This window comes from Notolepis coatsorum (genome assembly GCF_963971535.1).
Source record: "Notolepis coatsorum genome assembly, chromosome: 11".
NCBI classification, from domain to species: domain Eukaryota; kingdom Metazoa; phylum Chordata; class Actinopteri; order Aulopiformes; family Paralepididae; genus Notolepis; species Notolepis coatsorum.
Window position 1 is genome coordinate 14578270 of NC_140175.1, and position 21997 is coordinate 14600266.

A 21997-nucleotide genomic window follows, 5' to 3' on the forward strand; every position below is an offset into this window, starting at 1 on the left:
CTGCCTGCTGCCACGGTGGAGAGAGAGAGGGGCGTACGAGGCTGACAGCCCCTTGCTTGGGCAGCCCCCCCCCCCCCCCCCCCCCACACCGCCAGTGCTCCTCTGAGACCACTTTGGCATGAATGAAAGCTGCTCTGGGAACCCCCCCCCCCCCCCCCCCCCCCCCCCCCCCTCATTCTGTATAGGTATTTATGTAATAAGGAGGGTCTCTCTCTCTCTCTACTAGGGACGGGCGCGAGTGATGTTTTCCCAGATAGAGCACTCGCTTGAATTACCCGGAGTGGCGCTCGAGCAGTTGTTTAGGGAAATCTATTTTTAGAACGCATCGTAACCCTTTCACTACCACACACTACAGACGGTTAGTGTGGTAGTGACAGGGTTAACCCTTTGGTAGTGTGGTAGTGAAAGGGTTAACCTGTTATTCTTGCAGTGAAAGGGTTAACCCTTTGGTAGTGTCGTAGTGAACGGGTTAAATAGCACGGCAGCAGCAATAACGTTATTGCGCTGAGTCACACACACACACACACGCACGCACTCACACACACACGCACGCACACACACGCACGCACACACACACACACTTTCAGACACACGCACACACTCACACACACTCTCAGACACACTAGTATCACGCTACAGATTTCTCGCTCGCTGACATATAAACGCACTGCAATATGCCCGTTGCTTACAGCGTGTCGTCAGTCAAAAAGGTTGGTTACCGTTTGTAATAATGACATTACCTCCACTCTCTGTCTGCAGCAGGTCTCTCCTCTCATCGAACGGAATGTCTGGTATCAATAGTCTCTGAGCGCTACGCAAGTGGGAGACATGTTGTTGGCACGATTTGGAAATGCACAAACATGAGCCTCTGTTTTTATCTTTTAGATAACGCTAAGCTGTATGGCGCATTAGCCAGAGTTAATAACAGTACGTCTTGTTCCAGGCTCAATCTGATAACCATTTAAGGTGGTCCATCGCATCTATTTGACTAATTCCAAACAGATTCCTGTAATAGATGACCCCGGCAAATATGACTCATATGTTTTGGTCTTGTCCTCGCCTACACAGCTTTTGGACGACTATTTTCAAACACCTCGCTGAGGTTTTTCGACGTGGACGTTTACTCCCAGTGCAGAAATGGCCATCTTTGGACATGGACTGCCAAGGTGTTAAAAATGCTAAATCTAATAATTTCTGATTTCAATGTATGACCCATCATTTGAACGCTTACATTACATACTTTAATAATCTGTAGAAATAATTATTTTAAAATAATAATAATAATAATAATAATAATAATAATAATAATAATAATAATAATAATAATAATAATAATAATAATAATAATAATAATAATAATAATAATAATAATAATAATAATAATAATAATAATAATAATAATAATAATAATAATAATAATAATACATCTATCTTATATAGTGCTTTTCCAGGTGCTCAAAGACGCTAAATGACAGAGGGAGACTTGTGCCACAAACTGCTGGGCTCGGTCACATATAGATACATATTTGTCTTAATATACCAAATGGTTCTTCTATATACCTACTTGCAATGGATTTACTATGCTGAGCTACACCAACTTCCTAGCGGGGCACCGCCCCAAACGCACCCCCACACCACCCCAAACGCACCCCCACACCACCCCAAACGCACCCCCACACCACCCCAAACGCACCCCCACACCACCCCAAACGCACCCCCACACCACCCCAAACCCACCCCCACACCACCCCAAACCCACCCCCACACCACCCCAAACGCACCCCCACACCACCCCAAACGCACCCCCACACCACCCCAAACCCACCCCCACACCACCCCAAACGCACCCCCACACCACCCCAAACGCACCCCCACACCACCCCAAACGCACCCCCACACCACCCCAAACCCACCCCCACACCACCCCAAACCCACCCCCACACCACCCCAAACGCACCCCCACACCACCCCAAACCCACCCCCACACCACCCCAAAAGGTGTAACATCGCAGGCAACGTGTTTGACCCTGGCCTTGAATCCTTGTAGGGCCACAGTCCTACTGGCCCTGTTACCTTCCACGGTCCTCACTTCCTTCCTCTTTCTGAAGTGCAATGGACCGATGCCATGGGTGAAGTGTGCGTGGGTGGTGCGTGGGCGGTGGGTGGGGGGTCTGCTATTACTGTTCCTGGGCGGTGGCCCGAAAGGTTAGAGAAGCTGGCTCGTGACCCGAGACGTCTCTGGTTCCAATCCTCGGGCCCCGGCCAGGGGAAATCTGGGCAGGGAGAGCGAATGAATAACATTCAGTCGGTCGTCCTTCATCACCGGCTCGTCTGCCGCAGAGCGAGGTGCCCTTTGAGGAGCCCGGCTGCTCCAGTGCTCCGGCACAGCGGCTCGCAAATAGACGACTGCGGTTGTGTTGCGCAGCGTCAGGTGCGAGTGTAGGTAACTAACGCCGGTCACCGTGTGACGCGGGGCGTGGCTGGAAAAGAGCATGTGTGCTTCGTCGCTCGCTCGGCAAACCTTACAAGGAGAAACGGGGTCATCGGAACTTGGTTCCCGGTTCGATTCCGGCAGCGTGTCGAAGTGTCCCTGAGCAAGGCGCTTATCCCCTCCCTAACCGCTCCCGATGAGCAGGTTGGCACCTCGCATGGTCGCCGTCCATTGCATTGCAGTCCATTTACCAAATAGATGATTATTAATTCAAACAAACTATATTCGCTCTCTGCAGTTCATATAATGGAAATGGCTTTGTTTTGGCCAGCTGTTCCACGTTTAGCTTTTAATTGTTGTCATTTAAAACAGAAGTACAAGTAGACTACTAGTACTAGTAAGTAGTAACTCATACTAGTAACTTAGGTACAGTACAGTCGGTATTAAGATTTAAAAGGTGTAGCCTAGGTGTTATTTGATATTGTTGCCCACATTAATAAGTTATCTATGCTAAACACCGGAGAGGGACTATTATTTTGTCTTTCATTTTAAACTTTGCCAATTAAGAGCAAATTCTTATTCGATATTAGATTCACATTCATCGTCATCATGCACTAGCAGCACAAGTAAGTACAGTACAACAGAAATCAGTCTGGCATCCAACCAGAGGGCAAATGTGACAGTAAAGTGCAATAGTAATTTTCAGCGACAGTATTTTCAGTGACACTGTGGTAAAATGACGTCTTGACAGGGGGAAGGATTGGAGCTAAAAGGTTTCGGAACAAGCCTAATAGACAGATAGCACCACCAAGGACAAACGTCACACAATTACAGCCCAGTAAAGACGTGATAAACTAGCACAGAACAGCCCAGGGACAGAGACGGATGCGTGGTTGTTTTAGTGTCGTGGGTGATGTGGTGACAGGTGCCTGCCGTGTAAACTGCCCTGCAGAAGCTCACCACAGCCACTACTACGCACAACAGTGACCCTGCGTAAAAAAAGCCTTTAATGTTCCAGCCACATGTGTGTTGGTGGTAGTGCACTGATTGAACATGAGGTAATATTTATGCGTTAAAAAAACGACGACCACAGATTTGATCCAAGGGGCGACAATCCGGAGGTTCCAGGTTCCGATTCCCGCTCCTCCCGGGCGGCGTGTCTGAAGTGTCCTTGAGCAAGAAGACACTTGACCCCTAATTGCTACAGATGAGCAGGTCGGCACCTTGCATTGGGCGCCTCCGCTGTCTGTGTGTGAATGTGTGAGCGAATGGGTAAAATGTGAGAAACAAAAACCGTTTCAGTTTGGAATAAAAGCTGCTATATAAATGCAGTCCATTTTGTAGCCACTGTAATTCTTATTATACCCCTTTTCTCTCTAACAGAGCGAGATCGAACTCTTTTGTTTGTTTTGTCTTTTTGTCACAAGATAAAAGGGATATATTGAGAAGTAAAATTTCACGTACAACTCGGTTTAGCTTCTGCAGCGCAGTACGTCAGTGTGCATAGATCTCACTGTGCTCCATACCTTTCATCTGCACCAATTCAATCTTTTTAATAAGTCTCTCCAGGACGTCCTAAACGTCGCTCCGAGGCTCGTTCTCAACCCCCCCCCCCCTCCATCTCTCGCACGATTCTTAAAAAACTTTCTCCTCCTCATCATCTCCTCTCCGTGTTATTCCTCTTGAACCTTTTTGTCCATTAGTGTGATCTCGCTGATAACCCAATGAGGAGCGGAGGCGGAGGAAGTGACTTCCTGGCCGCGGAGAGAGAGAGAGAGAGGGCTGTCAGGGCTGTCGGCCGCGGTGTCTCGGTGCGTTTAGAGAGCGGAGCCGCTCGCTACGGTCTCTCACTTCACACGCGCACTGTGGCCTGAGGTGTTGACCAGTCGCCCCCGCGAGCAAATAAACAGAGGAAACCCCTGAGTGTATAAACGGGTCGAACCGCTAAAGCACTCGCTTAGCCTCGTCAAATACGCTTAGCTTTATATTACCGGTAGTCAAGAGAGATCGACCTTGTTTACCCTTCATGTGAGAAACGCCAGAACTGTATTTGGGGAGCTGTTTTTTTTAGGCTAAATGAGAGCCTTTCGGCAGCCGTGAAGGACACCTCTGATAATTCCCTGTTAGCTCCTTCCACCCCACGTTGTTTAACCCTTCACTGACTGGGTCTCTCTCTGTGCCTGTGGTGAACGCTTTTTTATGGCGAGTGTAATTCTATAGTCGTGTAACTTCTAACCCAAGACACAGACGCACGCACCCAGCTCCTGACATATTATTGACATAAGGAGTGCAGGGAAGCAGCAAAATACATGTGCACTAAAGAAATCCATTAGCTGTCATTTCCTGCAACTTAAAAACATTATTTCAATAAAATAGCAAACACAAGTTATTTATTTAAGTACAGTGCATATTAGGTAAATATGCACTGTAGTTTAGTTTAACGTTGAACACGAAAACACACACATGCATGCACACAGTGAAACCGAGAAATCACGCATTAGACAATGATGCATCTAATTATAAAGACATTCATCACCATGGTGTGTGTGTGTGTGTCAGGATTGAGAATGCCCTACCTTGAATCTCAAATAATTTGCATCGGCTATACGATTTGTTCCTTCTTTCTTGAGTAGCATGTATTTATTTTTAAGAACATGCTACTAAAATGGTAGCACTGTAGTAGTAGCCTCCAGCACGCGCACGCACACAAGCACACACATGCGCACACACACTACCCTACAGCAGTAGTCTGCGCGCTGACATGTCAAGGTCCAGGCTGTGACAATGAGCATGCTCAGTCCCAGCCTCCGGCCCGACGTGCAGAGTCAGGGAATCAGACAGTCGGTGTTCTGCGCCTGGCTCGCAGATTAAGACGGGGGGGGGGGGGGCAGGACGCAGGACGCAGGAGTCACATTCTCTCCACGCTCCACGCAGAAACAAAGCCTCCGTTGACCAGAGAACATTCCATAGTCGCACACTGACTGTACTCGGTGGAAGCCTCCCTCCATGCCGACCCGCGTCCCGGACCCTGTCCGTCAGACTGACACACGGTCCCCGCGGCCCGTTCCAAAATACACCAGGAGCTACTTAAAAGGAGAGAGGAACTGATTCAAACCCCCCACCCCCCTCACACACACGCACACACACGCACACACACACACACACACACACACACACACAGAGAGAGATACAAAAACAATAGTGTTTTCAGGCCAACTCCTCTTTATTCAGAATGAAAGGAGAACATGTGTTCAGCTGCTGTTGTTGTTATTGTTGTTATATCCCAGGGTTGACTTTGAGTGTCTGTGATATAAATAGTGAAGGACAAGGTTGTCTGAAGGATGACTCATTGACAATGCAGCGTGCAGTGCACGCTCATCCTCCGCTTCATCACAGTCGGGCTACCCACCCAGCGTATTGAAATGCTAACTAACTAGCTATGCCCGGCTAATGATGCGTTTGGTCCCTTTCCAAAAGCCACAGCTCTTGTTTATAAATTTTTTTTTAAAAATGTATAACTCTGGTCTCACAAGAAGTCTTTAATTTGTCCTGCAGCGACACACACATGTAAGATAGGCGACGCACAGGAACACACACACACCGATGAAATGTAATGCCTCTCTCTGCGCTTGACCCATACCGTCGTCCTTCCCCCTCAAGGTCAGCCGGGAACAGACGTGGGTTGCGGGCGGCATGGGGCCACGCCCCGGGGACAGATCCAAGCGCTCCTGTCCGTCTTCGTCAGGGACCAATAGTGCTCCATCTCTTCTTTTGGGGGGGGGGACATGCAAACCACACAGAAAGGCCCGGGACATACCCCACCTGGGTACCTGGCACTAGTGGCAACCCGGTCCCCGAGCGGGGAACCGAACCCAGGACCGTCTTGCTGTGAGGCGACACTGTTAACCACTGCACCACCGTGCCTCCATCCAGCCGTTTGTACCTAGACGGAGGAGCGGAAGGTTGAAAGATGGTACGTCAGGCCTTCTGTGGCCACGTTCACACTGCAGACAAAAGTGGCCCGAATCTGATTTCTTTTGCTCATACGTGACTCTGATCTGCAACAGTGTGAACAAACACAAATCACATGGAATCTGATGTTTTCAATTCTGATTTGGGTAATTCTTTCATAATGCGGTCCTCCTAAGTCTGATATTTTTGCGACCTCAAGTCTGAACAGTCATGTGACTTCCATGTGACCTTTACCCCGCTAGCCGGTTAGAGGGATAATAACACCCCAAAAAGGGGCCCTGTGTGCATCATCTACCCTTTTCTACTGTGGGACCCGGGTCCCAGTGAATGGGGAAACGCATCCTCAGTTCAGTATATAAGCCAAACGACAATGTCATCTATATGCAAATGTGGAGGCTCGTTGCCACAGCGATGACGGGGACAAAATAATAGGGAAGTGTGAGTGAGCTATGTTTGTTTGGAAAGGTCTGTGGTCCAGAGACTGAAGAGCCATTGTCCGTGTCCTGATGATGCCCGCTGAAAAGCTCCCGCGCTGCACACGGTGACTCACGCCCCCCCCCCCCCCTTCAAGAGACGCTACAGATTTATTTCAAATGAGGTTTTTAATAGAATAGAATAGAAGAGATACTTTTATTATCCCGAGGGAGATTTGACACTGCAAATCGCTCAACATTAAACATAATGGGTCACGAATAAGAATAACAAAACAAATCAAATTGCCTAAGATAAGAGTAGAATAAAATAGAATAAAAATGGAATAAAATATACAGTAAATAAATACAGTAAAAATATACTGAGGTCTACATTAGGTGTAGTATTGCACAGTGCTGCTGTTTCAAAAGTAAGAGTCCAGGAAGATGGTAACTGTCACTCTGTGCTCAGTGATGCAGTGAGGCACAGTGATGCGTTGTACAGTCTGATGGCTGTCGGAACGACACTCTGGACATTAGATCGTCACAACGATAGCCATAGCCAGCTGTTGATGTGAAGCTGATGTGCTGATCGTAGGAAGGAAACATGGACGTGTGATTGTGTACGTTAAGTGTAAGTTAGACATGGCTGCGTTCATCCGGAACCCACGTTTCAGTCATGCTCAGTTTGTTATAATAAACAAGCGGTGATGATATCTGTGTGGATACAAGACCCAGGCCAACCAACATCATTCCTTTATTCACCCTCTAAAGCCCACATAGACAAAGGTTCGCCTGGACACGGTTAGGGATGGGTACCGTTCACATTTGAACCGATACGGTACCGGTACCTGTGAATCGATACCGGTACCCAACTGTACCTTTTTTCGGTACTTTAGTCTAAAAAAATGTAATCTACCTACCTCAGTCGTAAAAAAAAAAAAATCCAAACTTCAAATAACCACACTTTCTACCGTTTTCGGCTTGCCATTGCCCCGACTGCTTTGTTGTTGAATCAAGTCAAATCCTAGGTAAGCGTACATTGTGCGTGTGAACGTTGACACTTATTATTTTTTTAAACAGTATCTCACGTGAATCGATACTCTGCAGTACCGACGTGTTTCGGTAAGTACCTTCAAAAGTACCGAATTCGGTACCCATCCCTGGACACAGTGTTATACATTTGCCAATTCTGAGCTTATTCTTTTAGTCAGTATCAGACCTTTTATGAATCAGGGGAACCTACCCTTTATTTCTGGTGCAGTATAAAGTCCCCACCGGCATTATACCCTTTGTGTGAGCATAACGTAAAAGAAATATATATAAGAAAACACCCTGGTAAACTTGTGTTTTAGTTTACCAGGGAATTATAGTTTCTTTTCAACATGGAAAGTTATATTTAGGTGTTCTGAACCTCCATGTGAAATTTGATGCAAACACACCTTTTTATCAGTGAGTGAGCTTTATTTGGATATTTATTTGGATATTTATTTGTATATTGCAGAGTGTCGGGTGGGCTTTAGAGGGTTTAAACCCCCTGGGGAAATGCAAGTGTCATGGCAGCGTGGGCGGTACAGGTAGGATAGGCATGGTAGTAATAATAATAGAACATAGAACAAAGTGCAAGTAGTAATGATAATAGTGATAACAGTATTAGTAGTGAACAGTAGTGAGTGGCAAGATTTAGTCAGACATTATACATGGTCCAAACCGTAGTGACGTCCAAATCATCAAATAGCTGTCAGGTTGCCTCTGCTGTCAGGTTGCCTCCACTGTCGGGTTGCCTCCGCTGTCGGGTTGCCTCTGCTGTCAGGTTGCCTCTGCTGTCAGGTTGCCTCCGCTGTCAGGTTGCCTCCGCTGTCAGGTTGCCTCTGCTGTCAGGTTGCCTCCGCTGTCAGGTTGCCTCTGCTGTCAGGTTGCCTCCACTGTCGGGTTGCCTCTGCTGTCAGGTTGCCTCTGCTGTCAGGTTGCCTCTGCTGTCAGGTTGCCTCCGCTGTCAGGTTGCCTCTGCTGTCAGGTTGCCTCCGCTGTCAGGTTGTCAGGTTGCCTCCGCTGTCAGGTTGCCTCCGCTGTCAGGTTGCCTCCGCTGTCAGGTTGCCTCTGCTGTCAGGTTGCCTCTGCTGTCAGGTTGCCTCCGCTGTCAGGTTGCCTCTGACATCCGTCGTGACACAGACACTTCAGCCTTTATTGCTCTTAAGTCAACAGTAGGCATGTATCCAAGGTACCTATAAAAGAAGGAAGGGTCACCACCTCACTGTGTACCACGTGAACTCACATGGCCAAGTGTGAAAACCTTCAGTTGGGCGGCCGACATTGAGCTGAATGGGATCAGCCGTCTCCTCGGTAATGATGTCATTTAAACAGGTTATTACCTCAGATGTCAGAATCATCGGCAATGTGTTGCCTTGTTAACAAGCTAACGTTTGATATATTGATTGAGGCTCTTAACTACACACCCTCAAGACCCCTACGCTCTGCATCTTCTGGCCGCCTCAGACCCACTCCTCCTATCCGAGCTCCGGGAGGGTCATCAAGGAGAAGTCGCCTATTCTCAGTCCTTGCCCCACAATGGTGGAATGAACTACCCACCCCAGTTAGGACAGCCGAAACACGTCCAATCTTTCGCCGTCGACTAAAGACTCACTTCTTCAACCATTATCTGAAAAAAAAAAAAAACTAACCCTAACTAACCTTACTGTCATGCACTTGTCCTAATAAACTAACCTACACTGTAACACGCAACACTTTGATGAACATTGTTACTCAGCTGATAGAGTTGTGCCCTTCCTGATGACTCGTCGTACAGAACTTGTAAGTCGCTTTGGATAAAAAATTTAAATGTAAATGATTGATAATAATAATAATAATAATTCGTTTTATTTGTATAGCGCTTCTCAGGAACCCGAAGTTGCTGAAATTGATGTATATTTCCTCAGATAGCTGGTATATTTTAAATATAGGCTTTAATAGAACTGGCACCAAGCAGAGCATATAGCATGCTGGTATTCTGAAGTGATGACCCTTCCTCCTTTTATAGCACCCTTGCATGTATCAAGGAGGTGACTCTGGACCTTTTAAGCACTTTGTTACCCCCCCCACCCACCCACACAGACACACACACCTTGAAGTTCAACACAGGAGTTGCATATTGACCGTGTGCTTGACCTCTTGTCACCAGTGCCTGTGGACATCCATTCCGTATTGACCTCATCTGTCCTCTTCTCTTAGTGCCCGAGGACGTCCATATTGACCCGTGTCGTTGACCTCTCGCCTCCAGGGCCTGAGGACGTCCATATTGACCCGTGTGTCTCTGTCCTCTTCCTCTCTCAGTGCCTGAGGACGTCCATATTGACCCGTGTCTCTGTCCTCTTCCTCTCTCAGTGCCTGAGGATGTCCAGCAAGCGGAGCCTGTTTGTGCGGCTGGTGCCGTGCCGCTGCCTGCGGGGGGAGGAGGAGACGGTGACGTCACTGGACTACTCCCACTGCAGCCTGGAGACGGTGCCCAAGGAGATCTTCAGCTTCGAGAAGACCCTGGAGGAGCTCTACCTCGACGCCAATCAGATCGAGGAGCTGCCCAAGGTGAGAGGCACAGTGACCCGTCTGTAGGCTAGGGTTGGGCACCGAAAACCGGTTCTAATTAGGAACCGGTTCCTAACTTCCGGTTCTGGAACCGGAAGTAACATACGTGCATTTCGAATCTAAAAAAAAAAAAAAAAAAATTACTTTGTTAATTAATACCCTAGTTACAGTACAGCAACCAAATTAAACTGTATCAAGTAAACTGAAAATGTGAATAGTATGATTTTTTTTTTAAATTTTCAAAAAAAATATAACTCCTGCGAAATAAGCTGTGACCTGTTTTGACCTGCACCTCAAATAATCGGAATCGAGAATCGTTCAGAACAGGAATCGATATGGAGAATCGGAATCGGAACCGGAATCGTTCAAATCCAAACGATGCCCAACCCTACTGTAGGCAGAAGAGAAGATGAGATATTCCTAATTCAGGCGTCATAGCAGCATGGAGGGGGGTACAGGTATGGGCAGGGTAATAGTAGAAGACATAAATACAGGCAATACAAATTATAGTACAGTAGAAAGTAAAAATAGGCAGTGTAAACAATATGATGAACTCTGAATATACGCATGTGAGCAAGTAGGCAGTGTGATCAAAGGTGCAGATGAGGGTCTCCGTTATATTATACATTAGGGGGAAGCACCGATACTGGTGTTGGCGTCAGAGAATGTCTAGGTCTGTCCTCTTAATAGTCCTAGAATTTGTCAACGAATCATTTAGTTGATCTTACCTGCGGGGTATTAAAAAGTATTAAATTCATAATTCTCAATTTAACGCCTTACAAGGTATTAAAAAGTCTTACATTTCATTTGCACAGGTATTAATTATTTTTATATATATTAATTCATTATTAAAAAGTCTTAAATTGAACTTGTTGAACCCCTTTTTTATCAACAAATCTGTAACGTTTTCCACATGAGATAATGTAAAAGGGCCGTTTTGGGGTTCTCCGTTCATTTCTTTTTTTTTCTTAATTTTTTTGTCACACACAAAGATGTTAGATCTCTCGAATAGTGAGAAATGATAACCGACACAGACCCTCATCTGCACCTTTGCCACACTGTTTATCTTTCTCACATTTCTATATATTCAGAGTTAATTATATTTTCTACACCGGCGTTTATTTATTTTCCATATTTTTATTTTCAGATCTAATCTTATTGCCTAATATTATTATGTCTGGGACGAAAAGTCTTCTCTGGTTAATTTTCTATCTAAAAAAAGCCCTTATTCATAGATGGACGTTGCACAACACAAGGCTTCTTGATACCACTGGCTTTTGCCCCAGTATGCCAGTCAGCCCCAGTATGCCAAGTCAGCTCATCTGTCGTGCAGTGTGTGTGTGTGTGTGTGTGTGTGTCTCTGTGTGCGTGTGTGTGTGTGTGTGTGTGTGTGTCTCTGTGTGTGTGTGTGTCTCTCTGTGTGTGTGTGTGTGTCTCTGTGTGTGTGTGTGTGTGTCTCTGTGTGTGTGTGTGTCTCTGTGTGTGTGTGTGTGTGTGTGTGTGTGTGTGTCTCTGTGTGTGTGTGTGTGTGTGTGTGTGTGTGTGCACACAACAGTCCACTGCACCAGCAGAGGAGCCTCCTCCTGAGTGATGTATCTGAAAGCCCAGACAATCGGCACATTCAGATAAGCAGCATAATTAAATCCCCCAGTTCATTAGGATGACGTTACAGTTGGTCTCTCTCTCTCTCTCTCCTCATGTTCCCTCTGTAATGTAATTTCGTCCTACTATTCTGGCTCTGATCACGGAAACCCCTCTGATGGAAGAGGGTACTGCTGAATGATGAAGCCTGCCCCCCCCCCCCCCCCCCCCTCCCTCTGAAGTTGGGCCTCGTTCACACTGCAATCTTCAGTGCTTAATTCTCATTTATTGCTCAGATCAGTTTTTTTTGTGGCTGTTCACATTATCACATTTATTATTATTATTTATATGTACATTATATATATTTTTTTATGTGGCCGATTCCAGTGCAATTCCTGCACGCACAGATGAACAATAACGACAATGGACGTAAACGTGGAGGACACTGAAGTCACAGTTTATGGTTTAATTTATAAGTTGATGTGCAGCGGAGGACAACTAATGAAAACACATCTAGAAGAGTGACGTAAAAGTCACATTAAAGCCTCATGAATCGGACCTGTATCTGATTTAGGAGGACCACATATCATCACGCAAGCGGCCCAAATCAGAATAAATGAAAATATCAGACTCCCATGTGATTCGCGCTGCTCTCACACTGTCGTGACAAAAACAGATCTGAGTCACATTATGATGAGATCAGATTTGGGCCACATTAGTCTGCAGTCTGAAGAACTCTTGAGTAAGAGTTCTCAGCAGTTCGGTCAATCTTGATCTTTTGTGACGAATGAACGGCGGACAAACTCGATTTCCTTGACGTTGAATGAAATCTCTCTCTTATCTCTTCTCTCTCTTCTCTCTCCCTCTCTCTCTCCCCCTCTTCTCTCTCTCTCTCCTCAGCAACTGTTCAACTGTCAGCTGCTCCAGCGGCTGAGCATGCCGGATAATGACCTGACGGTGTTACCGGCAGCCATCGCCAACCTCGTCAATCTGCGGGAGCTTGACGTCAGCAAGAACAGTAAGCACTGAAGCACCTCCTCTCCTCTCCTCTCCTCTTGATCGTTGTTCACAAACCGCTCGGCGAGACCGGATTACACGGGTGCCGCCTCGCCCGTTCTGATTGGATGGATTACACACGGGTGCCGCGCCCATTCTGATTGGATTTGATCCGTGTTTATCTCCAACACGACACGCGTACAAATCACAGTGAACACAAGATATGTCAAATGTAAACAAATGAGTCTGTGGACATCCACTTTGGAAGCACTCTGGGCTGCAGTTGTTGTGTGGAAGCCAAGGTGCTGTACAAATCAAGTTTATTGTTGTTTAGGGCTGCAACTAACGATTATTTTTAGGGATGTCCGATATTATCGGCCGATATCGGCATTAAAATGTGATATCGGAAAATATCTGTATCTGTTTAAAAAAAAAATATATATATATATATATATATTTTTTTTTAGATTTCTATAATCTTTATTTACCCAGGCAAGCAAGTAAGAACAAATTCTGATTTTATTTATTGTCAAAAGTATGCATAATGTTGTGTTAATTCCACAACAAGAGATATGTAATGTTAATTACCTGAAATTATTCCGTTTTTTGGGGGGGGGGGAACCTTGTATATATCGGTATCGGAAATTAAGAGTTGGACAATATCGGTATATCGGTATCGGTAAAAAAGCCAATATCGAGCATCCCTAATTATTTTGGTAGTCGACTAATCTGTCTTATTTTTTCGATTAGTCGACTAATCTAACGATTATTTCTGTCACACCCTCCATCTCTGCTTCCTGTGGGCGCGGCTCCTTTTCCGAGCTCTTAGCAGACTTCTTAGCTTAACATAACAGACCGACAGTAAGTTTGGGGGAACTAATGGGATAACTGGGGTTGCAACAAAAGTACAAAACACAATGAAATAAAATAATAATAATAATAAATAATATATCCTTCTTAGCAGACTTCTTAGCTTAACAGCCCAGGGAACTAATGGGATAACTGGGGAATGGATGTTGTTTGCTCCTGACAAGAGTCTCAAAGTCTGGGGTGATGGTAGACAAAGCAACTCTGAGGTCATGCTCAATGTCCAATCTGTTCCTCTGCTTTGTCTTCAGCTGGACCAGAGCTTAAGCCACTTTCACAAAGATAGGTAGTGCAAAAAAGAAATTATAAAAAAAATTATTTTATTTATTATTATTTTTTAATACGACGCATCAATTCGGCGTTGACGAGTTTTTATGATCGACGTCGTCGATTATGTCGACTAATCGTTGCAGCCCTATTGTTGTTATTATTATCCATAGAAAAATAAAGAAGGATGAGTTGGAGAGGCAGAAGGAAGCACAGCTTCTCTAGTCCCGCCCCTTTCTTATAATATCTTAACATTTCAAATAAAACTCTTACTACCGAAGAGAGAGAAAAAATTTACGTATAAAACGAGGTTAACTCATTGGACGCCAGTCACGATGATAGTCGGGTTAACTCGCCGACGCTTGAGCGCCAATCACTACGATAGTCGGGTTTTAATCGTTATTTATTTTATTAGTGATATCCATTCATTTTCATCCATCCAACCTGATGTTATTGTTGGGAATGGGTCTGAGCTCGCAAAAGGGCAAATACCGCCGCCTATCGTCTCCCGGATGGTATTGCACATCATTGGATTGGATTGGCTGGGGATGTGCATAAAAAAAAACTCCGCTCCAGGTTTTCCTTCTCGGGCATGCAGTATCGTTATAACAGATGGACTGGGGACACTCGGAGCAGCGTGGATTATGTGTTTTGGACTATAACGTTGGATCAATAAACGCGATCAATATTTGGAATGGCGATCAGGAATTGGATTAATCTTTTTGCAGAACATCAGATGTGAGGTAAGGAATCTATGTTACCAGTCTTGGGTTAATCAGATGTTCCTTTCACCGCCATCGGAGCGTGTGTGTTCGTGCCGTTGGCGCTGAGCCAGGCATGGATAAGCGATTTTTCTGCCCGCTTCTGTATTGTGCATAAGGACACATATAATATCGATAATCTAGCGTTTATTTGAAAACTATTCATAAATCAGCCGAAAAATTACAATGTGTTTTGTGTATTCCACTAAAGGGCTATTATCGCGTCTTTCTCTGGAATTACTAGAAATCACAAACTATACTCATATTCAAAACGGTATAAAACGGAAATGTACAGATGAAAAAACAATCCGTTTCGTACATGTTGACTGCAAGCAAGTCATTGATAAGCGACGGGTGTATTAGACCCATAGCCATAATTTAAGATATATTTTAAGCACTCTCAAATATCCCCGTCCTCCCATTGATTAAAGCGTTGGCGTACTAGGCCTAATTTCCCGGAAGGGGCGTGGCGGTCAATGAGTTAAAAAACTACTTTTATTTTTCTTTATTTTTTTTTAAGAAGAAGAAATCAAAACATTCCCTGAGAGGAACTATAATGGAATTTTAAGAAGCCTTTCACATTTTTAAAGAGAATTCAAAGCCATCCACAATTGCACCAGTGTAGACACAACCCACTTCCCATAATATGTCCTTGTGAAGCCCTTCTATACTGCCCTGCAGAAGCTAACCACAGTAACTAGCGGTGACACTGAGAGAAATGGCTTTAAGGTTCTTTGACTATCCAGACTAGTGTTTTGTAGTTACTGCAATTCTTTATACCCTTTTTCTCTAAAAACAGAGCCAGATTAAACTCCGCAGGGCAGTATGAAAGAGTTTAGATGCTGTTTGGAAGATACTATATCAGCATTACTAACGTAAAAGAAAACTCCTTTTTTTTGGACGAACGGAAATAACTCTCCAATTTGCAAAGAATCCGATGGGCTTCTTTCATAATGGCTGTAGCATCCCATCATACTCAAATAGACTCAGGAGGGAAGAACAGGCCATTTCCTTAACAGCATGCCGTTGAGAAATTGCCCCTGACGGGCCGGCGGTGCGCTGGGCTGTGAACTTCCTCTGTGGGATTGGGCTCGCCGTCCTTTAACGCCGTCTTCACCATTACGGACAATTAGTGACAATAGCTCTACAATAGAGCGGCCCGGATTAGATCATGTTAAAGTGGCCGAGCGGCAATAGTTGCGTAATCGACCTCAGTCTCCTGTTTTTTTTTTGGATTGCTTCAAGCGAGAAGAAACCTCAAGAGTCGAACGCCACAGCGTGTCTCCGACACGACACGTCTTACAACAGAGCGTTTTATAGCCTTGATAATAGAACCACGGAAGTCGAGGCCTGCAGTGGGTAAGACTGTAACACAGTGATTAGATTCGGTTAGATTAAAATGTATCGTCATCATTACACAGCACAAGTACAGTAAAGCGAAAATACGTTTGGCGTCCAGCCAGAGTGCAAATGTAACCGTAAAGTGCGACAGTAATATACAATGTACAGGTGATTAAACTGGGTATAAAATATATAAATTAGTACTAGTGCTAATCAGATGTATGTATAGAATTGTAGTATTAATATGTACAGTGATACAGGTATAAAGACATTATGGTAGTAAGTCATACTGCCCAGCAGTGTAACTAGTAAGAGTAGGTAAGGGATATGTACAGATAGTATCTAGAGATATGTAAAATGTTTTGTGCAGGTATGTACAGACAGGTATATATATATATATATCGCTGTGGGTGAGAGTCCTACAGGCAGCTCCACCTGCACACTAACAGAGGAGCTGTTCTCACAGGCAGCTCCACCTGCTGCACACTAACAGAGGAGCTGTTCTCACAGGCAGCTCCACCTGCTGCACACTAACAGAGGAGCTGTTCTCACAGGCAGCTCCACCTGCTGCACACTAACAGAGGAGCTGTTCTCACAGGCAGCTCCACCTGCACACTAACAGAGGAGCTGTTCTCACAGGCAGCTCCACCTGCTGCACACTAACAGAGGAGCTGTTCTCACAGGCAGCTCCACCTGCACACTAACAGAGGAGCTGTTCTCACAGGCAGCTCCACCTGCACACTAACAGAGGAGCTGTTCTCACAGGCAGCTCCACCTGCTGCACACTAACATAAGAGCTGTTCTCACAGGCAGCTCCACCTGCACACTAACAGAGGAGCTGTTCTCACAGGCAGCTCCACCTGCTGCACACTAACAGAGGAGCTGTTCTCACAGGTAGCTCCACCTGCACACTAACAGAGGAGCTGTTCTCACAGGTAGCTCCACCTGCACACTAACAGAGGAGCTGTTCTCACAGGTAGCTCCACCTGCACACTAACAGAGGAGCTGTTCTCACAGGTAGCTCCACCTGCACACTAACAGAGGAGCTGTTCTCACAGGCAGCTCCACCTGCACACTAACAGAGGAGCTGTTCTCACAGGCAGCTCCACCTGCTGCACACTAACAGAGGAGCTGTTCTCACAGGCAGCTCCACCTGCTGCACACTAACAGAGGAGCTGTTCTCACAGATAGCTTTTAGTTAGTTCATTTATTTATTTATTTTTTTCGTTTTAGTTTTTTTTTTTTGTGTTTTTGTTTTAGTTTTTTTTTTTTTTTTAGTTTTAGTTCGTCCTTTTTTTGCTTTTTTTGTGTTTTCGTTTTAGTTCGTTTGTTTTTTTGCGTTTTTGTTTTAGTACATTCGTTTTTTTGCATTTTTTTTGTGTTTTTGTTTTAGTTCGTTTGTTTTTTTGCATTTTTGTTTTAGTTCGTTCGTTATTTTGCGTTTTCGTTTTAGTTCGTTCGTTATTTTGCGTTTTTGTTTTAGTTCGTTCGTTTTTTGCGTTTTTGTTTTAGTTTGTTAGTTTTTTTGCGTTTTAGTTCGTTCGTTTTTTTTGCGTTTTTTTTTTTTTTTTGTGTTTTAGTTCGTAAATTTTTTTGTGTTCGTTTTTTTACGTTTTAGTTCGTTTGTTATTTTTTGTTTTAGTTCGTTCGTTATTTTGCGTTTTCGTTTTAGTTTGTTCGTTATTTTGCGTTTTCGTTTTAGTTCGTTCGTTTTTTTGCGTTTGTTTTAGTTCGTTCTTTTTTTTGCTTTTTTGTGTTTTCGTTTTAGTTCGTTTGTTTTTTTGCGTTTTTGTTTTAGTTCGTTCGTTTTTTTGCATTTTTTTTTGTGTTTTTATTTTAGTTCGTTTGTTTTTTTGCATTTTTGTTTTAGTTCGTTCGTTATTTTGCGTTTTCGTTTTAGTTCGTTCGTTATTTTGCGTTTTTGTTTTAGTTCGTTCGTTTTTTGCGTTTTTGTTTTAGTTCGTTAGTTTTTTTGCGTTTTTGTTCGTTCGTTTTTTTTTGCGTTTTTTTTTTTTGCGTTTTAGTTCGTAAATTTTTTTGTGTTCGTTTTTTTGCGTTTTAGTTCGTTCGTTATTTTTTGTTTTAGTTCGTTCGTTATTTTGCGTTTTCGTTTTAGTTCGTTCGTTATTTTGCGTTTTTGTTTTAGTTCGTTCGTTTTTTGCGTTTTTGTTTTAGTTCGTTAGTTTTTTTGCATTTTAGTTCGTTCGTTTTTTTTTGCGTTTTTTTTTTTGCGTTTTAGTTCGTAAATTTTTTTGTGCGTTTTTTTGCGTTTTTGTTTTAGTTCGTTCGTTATTTTTTGTTTTAGTTCGTTCGTTATTTTGCGTTTCCGTTTTAGTTTGTTTGTTATTTTGCGTTTTCGTTTTAGTTAGTTCGTTTTTTTGCGTTTGTTTTAGTTCGTTCGTTTTTTTCTCATATAGAGAGTGAGAGAGACAGACAGAGGAGCTGTTCTCACAGGCAGCTCCACCTGCACACTAACAGAGGAGCTGTTCTCACAGGGAGCTCCACAATTGGATCCAATTGTATAAAAATAGCTACAGCGGGGTGCTCTCGGCTAAGAGGGTATTTATAACGATAGCGGGGCGTCCTCTCTCTCTTCCTTCGGCGTTCGTCAAAGCGTTTCATTTAGCGGTGCGATCATAGGCCCGCACGCACACACAACACCGTTCACTTTGACGCAGAGTGAAGCGACTGAGGCGGAGTGCTTTCTTCCTGCATGGGGGGAAACTCCACTCCTTTTGTGGCAGATCTCGCCTCTCGCCGTCCCCGCTGTTCCGCTGATCAGAGTCCGCCGTCGGTGCGGCTGAGCGCTTGGCGGGCGCCGTTTACCGTTCAAACGCTGCGCTGCGTGTTGAGGCCCATTCACGTTGGCAGCCCAGAGGAAGAGAGGGGAACGTTTTTCATGGTAAAATGGTAAATGGCTGCATTTATAAAGCAGCTTTTATCCAACGCGTTTTACAGTTTGTTGCTCACATTCTACCCATGCACTCAGAGGCACTCGGAGGCGACCATGCAAGGTGCTGCCAACCTGCTCATCGGGAGCAATTAGGGGTTAAGTGTCTTGCTCAAGGACACGCTGACCGGGAATCGAACCGGGAACCTCTGGATTACCAGACGACTGCTCTACCTCCCGAGCCACTGTCGCCCCACTGTCATTGTTTAAGATAAGATGTTCCTTTATTGATCCCTTTGGGGAAATGTGGGCGTCATAGCAGCATGGGGGAGGGGGGAGGGGGGGTACAGGTATGGGCAGGGAAATAGTACAAGACATAAACATAGGCAATACAATGTTATCTGAATATAAAAATATGAGAAATAAACTGTGTAAACAAAGGTGTAGATGAGGGTCCGTATGCCATATCGGTTATATTATACGTTACAATAAATATCGGCAATAAAGAATTTGAATCTGAATGTATACTATGAGTAAGAGTGTGGCGGGGTTCTTTCTCGAACTCCTCAAAACTCCCACAAACAATGGCGTAGTCGGAAAAATTATCTTGGTGTTTTATTTAATTTAATAATTGAAACTGTAAACAGAGAGGCCTATTGGGATGCTAGATCCTAATGTGAAACACTGATTTACCTTATCTACCTCTATCTTTTTTATGCTCGCTTATGCCTGTATTTTTTACTGTTGTGAAGCACTTTGAACTGCAACTTCTGTATGAAAAGTGCTATACAAATAAAGTTATTATTATTATTATTATTATTTGCCGGCCTCCCGCTGTGCCGAGGTGACATTATTTCACAAACAGTGACATAAGCGAAATAACACAACAAAATACACTATACTACCTAGTACTACAATATCAAATGAGTTCCACAATAACTCATGATAAACAGACAAACAACACGCTTCACTTAGAGGTTACCTACCTTCACTGTAACTGAGCAGGTGAAGACCGACTCATAATAATAATAAACGGAACAAACAAAACACTTACGGAGCTTCACTAGGTTACCTTCACTGTAACTGAGCAGGTGAAGACCGACTTCCTTGGGCCAAAGCAGCCCTCATTTACCTGGTAGCCTCACATCAGGCTTCACATGGGTGCCACACATCATTCATTAACAACCTACACACAGGTGCCACACATCATTCATTAACAACCTACACACAGGTGCCACACATCATTCATTAACAACCTACACAGGTGCCACACATCATTCATTAACAATTTCCTACACACTATATATAAATGAACTCATTAACCTAAACCAATCAAACGGCAACACCAATCAAACCCACAGCCATAATAACCTAATAAATATACCGGTATGTATGAATGATAAGCTGCTCCGTCACAAAGAGTAAAAGTAAACAGTATACCCAAAGTGCAGTATACACAAGGTACAGTATACACAAGGTGCAGTATACACAAGGTACAGTATACACAAGGTACAGTATACACAAGGTGCAGTATACACAAGGTGCAGTATACACAAGGTGCAGTATACACAAGGTGCAGTATACACAAGGTACCCTAACTGGCATGATATACGTCATACGTTGCCGGTTTTGGTGGTTGAGAGTCAGACACACTTAGTAGTCAGACATTCCTAACAATTTAAAGGAGGAACTTTAGGAGATTTCTATTTCTATAAAGGAATCTTTTTGGAACCTCTGTTCTTGTTTCTGTTTCCACTGTATTTGAAGAACCACAGAGGTTGGGAAAGCTAGAGAAATGTCAACGCTGACGCCATTCTGCATGAAACATGAAACACTGTCAATATGGTTCCAATGAACTGTCACTGCTTTTCATTGCTAAGAGCTACAGCCGTCTTTTGAAGAGTTGAAAATGAATTAAAAGAATCTCATAGCCCGGCTGTTGCGAGATGAAATAATAATAAATATATGAAATATCTTTGTATTCAAGTGGTTTTGCGGGGCTACCAGGAGCTTGGTGTGTCTGGCGAGAGGTTGTTTGGAACGCGAGATAATAAAAAGAAAGTGTTGTTTTTTTTGTTTTCTTCCTAGTGTGGTCGTGAAATTGGTATTCAACTTTACTGTAAGTGGTATTAAAAAGGCCTTGAAAAGTCTTACATTTAACTTGTTGAAACCGGCAGTTGAACGCTGGGAGAAGAGCCACGGGTTAAACTACTGTTTGTTGATATCCTGTTCATGCAGTACATCATCTCCTGCTAATGTGTCAGCGTGAGGGCGGCAGATTAAATCAAACAAGCGTTGAGAAGTAGGTGGCTGGTGTTTTCATGAACCACGCGTCCCGTGTTTACACTACAGTCAAAGCAGCTTCTTCACAAAGCACTCTGCGTCAAGTGTTGTGGACACAAAACAAAGTGGGTGGACATGAACCTTTTGTAATGCATCAAATAATACCTCTACATTCTGACAGCCATCACTGATAAGAGAGTGTCTGGTCAGTAACGTGGGCCTCCCGTCCCTCCTGCACTGCAGAACCAACTGCTCAATATAAGGTACTGGCCTGGCATCTAGGGCTGACCTTCAAATATTTTTTTTGGCATTCGAAGCTTCGGGCCCGAGATTCGATTTTTATTCAAAGCTTTTTTTTTTATGTTGTGGGACTTGTACAGCACTTTGTTCAACTTTGTCAGTGCTAGTGTAAACCTTTTTAAATCTTAGTCTAGACAAACGAAACACTTTGCTTTCATGAAATATTGTAAGCCGTCATTTGAGGCTTTATAAAAGCAGCACAATGAACACAAATCTGTCAGTGCCGAGTCTGACCTCATCTTAAATAACAAACAGCATTCCTTGTTTTTTTGTGATCAAATCATTTTTATTTTCAAACATGAAACAGCACAATTCACAA

General features: G+C 44.0%; 1 protein-coding gene across 1 annotated transcript in view; it reads left to right on the plus strand.

Annotated features, from left to right (window-relative positions):
* erbin (erbb2 interacting protein) overlaps window positions 1-21997 on the plus strand; it is a 174689-nt gene that overhangs the window by 75679 nt on the left and 77013 nt on the right. The window contains 2 exon segments of the mRNA XM_084325486.1: window positions 10195-10392; window positions 12874-12991. Of these exon segments, the coding sequence (XP_084181612.1) occupies window positions 10204-10392; window positions 12874-12991 (307 nt within the window). The 5' untranslated portion in view covers window positions 10195-10203.